This window comes from Herpailurus yagouaroundi, unplaced genomic scaffold (assembly GCF_014898765.1).
Source record: "Herpailurus yagouaroundi ecotype Mexico unplaced genomic scaffold, PumYag 140, whole genome shotgun sequence".
Taxonomy (NCBI): Eukaryota; Metazoa; Chordata; class Mammalia; order Carnivora; family Felidae; genus Herpailurus; species Herpailurus yagouaroundi.
In genome coordinates, this window is record NW_024412395.1 from 85,203,945 (window position 1) to 85,209,944 (window position 6,000).

Here is a 6,000-nt window from a genome sequence, read left to right on the forward strand (position 1 = left end):
GGAAATACTCTCCATTTAATGTAGATGAAAAGAAGAATCAAAAATTATATCTACAGGGGCACCCGGATAGCTCAGTTGGTTCAGTGTCCAACTCTTGATTCCAGCTCAGGTCATGATTTCACAGTTCATGGGATCGAGCCGAGCATCGGGCTCTGCGATGACAGCATGGAGTCTGTTTGGGATTCTCTTTTTCCCTCTCTCTGCTTCTTCCCTACATGCTCTCTCTTAATAAATTAATTAATTAAACTTAAAAAAGTCGTATCCACAGCATAATTCCTGTTTTGGTAATACTAAAATGTGACTGGTATTCATCTGTGTGTGATGAGATTCTGAGTGTTTTTCTTTCCCTTTTTTAATAAAAATAAAGTATTAATTCTAAATTAGGCTTTTGAAAGCAAACCAACAAAACTAGGGTTAAAAAGCAAAGTTGTTAAAAGGCTCCTGGGTTTGATGCCTTTAAAATGTCAGGACGGGCCATTTAGAAGTACTTTTGCCTCTTGTTCTACTTCAAAATTAAAGATCATTTTTGGAGCGGAAACACATCTTAAGCACACTCTCACCCCCAGGTCGTGCCTTCTTTACAGCCAGAATTATGAAAGCAGCTGTGTGTGTGTGTGTGTGTGTGTGTGTGCTGTGCTATGCTGTGCCGGCTGCATAACTGAGTCCCCAGGCTCCTGAGGGGCTGCCCTACAGGACCGTCACTCATGGACACTCACCTGGCCTCTGCGTGGTCAGCCATGTTCTTTGGGGTCACCTGGTCCAGGAGCCACCGCCTTCTTAAAGCTTCTTTTCTCCCACAGCGCCCTTGGAGCAGGTTGTTTCTGAGGGTCCCAAGGAGGAATTTTGTATTCTCCTTTGCTGACATCTGCTGGAATAGCCAACATTAAAAAGGGGTCCTATCAGTCTAAATGTGGTCTTTTTTCCTTACTTGAGTGGACTGGCCACCATGAAAGTTTTTGGAATTATTTCATTCACTTGTATGTCCTTAGAAAAATCATGTTACTTCCTTACTACATGAATTTCTTTGCATTCTGTCTACTTGTCCACGCAGTGTAAGTTTCTAAATTAAAGATCACTCAACTTACACAAATAGCCTCTCTTCCTTAGAGCAATCCAGTAACCTGGAAGGCTGAATCTAGAAGGTGTATGAAACAAGGCTAGGTCCAGGGCTGCTAACATTTGGGGTGGGATTCCTTTCCACACTGGATGGTCACTCGTGGATTTATCTACAGAAAAGTGGCTCGTACAATTAATTCTGTACAAAATATCAGTGGATTCCACCTGAAGTCCACCCATCAACCCCACGTTAAGAACTTCTGCCAAAAAGAACAAAGGAATGAGGGATTTTATTCAAAGATTTTCAGCTCTTGAAATCTGAAGTGTAATAACAAAGTGACCACATGGTGTCAGTCTAACCTCAAGAAGCCCTACATCTCCCCAGGCCAACAAGTAACTCAGCATCTGGGTTATTTAAGTTTCATAAAACAATACCCACTGGAATTCTTTGGCAAGATCCAAACACTTGACTTTTATGGACCATTCATGCTAAAGAGAGAACAAGAGAAAGCTGTCCTCCGTAAGGCTAGCTAATCAACATCTCTCACCATTGCCGTGTGACAAAATCTATATGGTGAAATGGATTTGTAGGAACTTAGCGGTGAGAAGAAAGTGTTCTTTCTGGGAAAATGAAAATGCTCCTTGCTTAAAATTAACTATCCTCTTTCTCTTGTCTCTTCAAAAGACCTGAATTCTCTTGCTGAGTAGATTTTCTTAAAAAAAAAAAAACAAAAAAACCAAAAAAAACCAAACATTTGAAAGGCTGTTGTGAAGTCTCAGTTTAATATCTTTCAGTCAAAACCGAAATGGCAATTTTTCTCTTTCATTTTTCCTACAGCAAAAATACTGGAAGTTTAGGGCTCAGGATAAGACATGCTAAAAGAAAAGTTTTCCCCAGAGGCACTAGTAACTAGAAGCCTAGTTTTGTCATTTTTACCGAATCAAAGCCTTTTTTTTGAGTCCACTCCCAATGCTACTCCCCTCTTATTCCTCAGATATTGTCTGCAATATAGTGTGTTATCAGTGGCTTCGTACTGAGTGTTGTTTGGCCTTTTCTTGTCCCTAATAGGTTTTAATAAAATCTATGATGTAAAAAAAAATTTGTAGATTTATATTGAGAGATATATTGAGAGATATTTAAGGTTGAGTTTGCCATTTCCCTAGACTTTTGTTTTTTAAGTTTATTTATGTATTTTGAGAAAGACAGCGCAAGTGGGGGAGGGGGCAGAGAGACAGAGAGAGAGGAGAGAGAATCCCAAGCAGGCTCTGCACCGTCAGCACAGCTCTGGATGAGGGGCTCGAACTCACCAAAAACCGAAAGATCATCATCTGAGCCGAAATTAAGAATCGGACACTTAACTGACTGACCCACCCAGGCATCCCACCCCTTCCTTACTCTTAAACATTATCGTGAACGAAAGGAGCAGAATCTGTGGTTTTACTGGAGGCAAAGTTTGTGAACTGCTGTCGCCGGTACCGATTCATGAATGGTTGGTATTTTGCACTAGATGTTACCTGGACGCAATGCTCAAACACAGGAGGGGCCTTCTGGTGGGACCTGCTGTGAAGACCAGATAAGAAACACGCCTGGCAGATGTCAAAGTCGAGACACTTCAGACAGCGGTATCTGTCAATTAAAACGGAAGTAAGGCTAAGGTGGCAACTAGCTCATGAGCTCAGAAAATAACGTTCAGGTGGAGAATGGGTACCCCAGAACATACAGGAGATATCACGGCTATCAAGTAAGCGTAAAATTTCTCCCAAACTTTGTAGGGACGTTAAGTGACTCTGACATGTTATTTTTAATCGAAGAAATCTTCTTTTGATAGTATTTTTTTTATAATACAGCATGATACTAACATCATTTTATTCAACAAACTATAGTAGAGAGGTCTGATTCATGCCCCCGCAGATATACCGAACACTTTCTACAGGCAGGCTACTGTGTACTACGACCCTGAAGACAGAGCCCTAAGTCTGAAGCCACATTTTGTATGGTGGCATTCAAATCTTTTGAATTTAGTCACCAAGTTACAACAAAACAAAACAGAACAAAACAAAACCAAAAACCAAACACCGGGAGATTTCAGTACATTCTGACTTTTGACTTCTCTTGAGGAATTTCAAGACAGGATAATATTGGACCTGTGTTCCTGCATGGTACTGGGGAAAATAAAGCCGTAGATAAAGAATTTAATTGCAACTTTTGTGATTTTTCTAGAACTCTGTCTGTAGAAAAGAAACGCAGTGGACGAGGGTCGTTCCTTCAGCTGGAGTGTGGGGGAGCGACCACCACACCCAAGCTTCTTAACACATCAACACTGCAGTCCTTCTTTTATGAACAGTCACACCCTTAAATCTCCCATGGTCAGCAGGAGAGGAGGGTATCTTGAGACCCATGGGAAGGAGGGGTGTTTCATAATATGGTGATATCAGGGAGGGCTGGTAAGGCCTCATAGTTACGATTTAGTGACTTTTGATGATATTTGAGTGGAATCATAGTGTTTGTCAAAGATCGGGGATCTACACTTTTTTTTTTTCTGATATTTTAATTCTCTTCTCCAAACACAGTGTAGGTGGCATAAAAGCTCTGTCTTCTTCATCAGTGGCAATAATAGGTGAGAGCAAAGTGACAGCTACTCCTGCTAGACTGGAGATAACACTCTCCAGCTCACCACAGTCCCTACCTGGCCAACTTCTCACATGTAGACTACGTGCCTAGCTCCTGTAAACATTTGAGTTTTCAACCCCTCCCTTGAAAGTTACAGAAAAAGAAATATGACCAGACCCCTGTGCTCTTCAAATTTCATGTCTTGCTGCAGAGAGATGATAGGGAAGCTTGTGGTCCTAACTGGAAAAGTTAAGCAATATGTGATTATGCACCAAATGTGAGGTATAGAAGGCAAGTGCTGTAGGAGGGAGAGAGGGGGAGACCCCTGTGGGCTGCGAGGTCAGAAAAGTTTTCCTGGAGGAAGTGTGCCATTGGGCTCCAGATCAACGAGGATGAAGTTCCAGATAGAAAGGAATGGGATAAGGAGGCTGGAGCCAAGAAGGAGGGTTTAGAGCACATCGAATCTATCAGACCCGCTGGTTATTCTGAAGAACAGAGGAATCAAAACTTGGAGTGCCCCTGAGGCCAGATGGCAGAAGGTCTTCTGACCACAGTCCTTGGAAGGCAGAGCAGAAGAATGCAAGCTCCGTGAGACCAACCGTCAGCTGCCCTTGTTCACTGCCTAACCCTGACACCTCGTTCCATGATACAGTATTCATAAACAGCATCGAATGGCTAGAATAGTAGTCAAGGTAGCCAAAATAGTTCCAAAGTTTTGGAACACTTACTAAGGGCAGGCACGTATACATGTGCATATGTATATGCAATACATCTACATGTATTGACAATTAATCCCCATGAAAGTTCTTTGAGGTAAGGCATTCTTATTCTTCTCATTTTTTCAGATAAAGAAACTGAAGCAATCAGAATTTAAGCAATTTGCACACAGTTACACCACGTCTTGGTCAGGGGGGAGCTAGGCTTTGAGCCCAGGGATACCACCTGAATGGACAGCCAGCTGTTTTCACCCCTGGAATAGACCGCTGGTACAGGAGGCTTGAATTTGGACGCACACACCACCATTACCAGTGACCCTGAAGTGGGAACTTGAGGTCAGATGCTTTGGAGGATACCTGGTGCACTGAACGTTTTCAGTGAACATGAGACGAAAGAAGTTAAGTGAATGACTTGGTTTCTTCACGAGAAGAATGGGACTGGTAAGCCCTGCCTTCTTGGCCTGGCAAGGTTTTTACAAAGCTTTGAAAATGATTCAACATGCAGAATTGGGAAGATAACTGCTGTTTGCGTGAAACGTATAACATGATATTTTATCTAAAGATTATTTGATGAGCCACCTGTACTGGCTACTTTATCAGCATTACATATGGCTGCAGTCGACTCATCGAGGACAATACACTGACCCTAACCTTGCATTAGTCCCTTTATGCTCAGAAGCTACCTACAGGTACATGAGAAAAGACGTAGTTTTCTACACCTTTGTAGAAGGCGTAGATCCATCCATCCCTGATGAGATGGATCTGTTGGTGCCTTTACCAAGAGAGAACCAAGTCTGGGTTTTCCCCCAATCTCATCCCAACCTTACATGGCTATTACAGAGCATAAATACGATACATCCTGCTAAAATATAACACTGGCTTATGAACAATCTCTGATCTTTTTACCTCCTCTTTATAAGGTTGAGCTCTTGCCTCTCCCTGTTACCTCCAGATCTGCCAACACTTCTGCTTTAAAATGACCTTCTTCATCTCACTAAAACTCAAAGCCGCGAGGCTATTGCTGGAGCTTATGAGAGCCAAAAACACAAGCTGAAGGCTGGGACTGTAATACATGCAATTTCTAATAGACTCAGAAGGTTATAGATAAAGTAAGTCTAGCACTCCGTTGGCTCCAGCTCTCCTTTTACTTCTAAAGAAACCGAGGCCCAGAGAGGTTAATGGCCTGGGGCAAGATGCTCAGCCATCTGCATATATGAGAACTGTACATTGCCTCGGATGTCTAGAAAGAAAGATGGGTTGCACGGAGGCATTTCTTTTTTTTTTTTTTTTTTTTAATTTTTTTTTCAACGTTTTTATTTATTTTTGGGACAGAGAGAGACAGAGCATGAACAGGGGAGGGGCAGAGAGAGAGGGAGACACAGAATCGGAAACAGGCTCCAGGCTCCGAGCCATCCGCCCAGAGCCCGACGCGGGGCTCGAACTCCGGGACCGCGAGATCGTGACCTGGCTGAAGTCGGACGCTTAACCGACTGCGCCACCCAGGCGCCCCTAAAAAAATTTTTTTTTTTTATTTTTTTTTCAACATTTTTATTTATTTTTGGGACAGAGAGAGACAGAGCATGAACGGGGGAGGGGCAGAGAGAGAGGGAGACACAG

The 6,000-nt window shown here is 42.6% G+C and overlaps 1 protein-coding gene across 1 annotated transcript in view; it reads right to left on the reverse strand.

The window, feature by feature from the left end:
* DYTN (dystrotelin) overlaps window positions 1–6,000 on the reverse strand; it is a 55,591-nt gene that overhangs the window by 31,545 nt on the left and 18,046 nt on the right. Inside the window, exons 9-10 of the mRNA XM_040474659.1 lie at window positions 2,572–2,683; window positions 717–865 (exon numbers count right to left, since the gene is read on the reverse strand). Of these exons, the coding sequence (XP_040330593.1) occupies window positions 717–865; window positions 2,572–2,683 (261 nt within the window). The remainder of the gene's footprint in view (window positions 1–716; window positions 866–2,571; window positions 2,684–6,000) is intronic.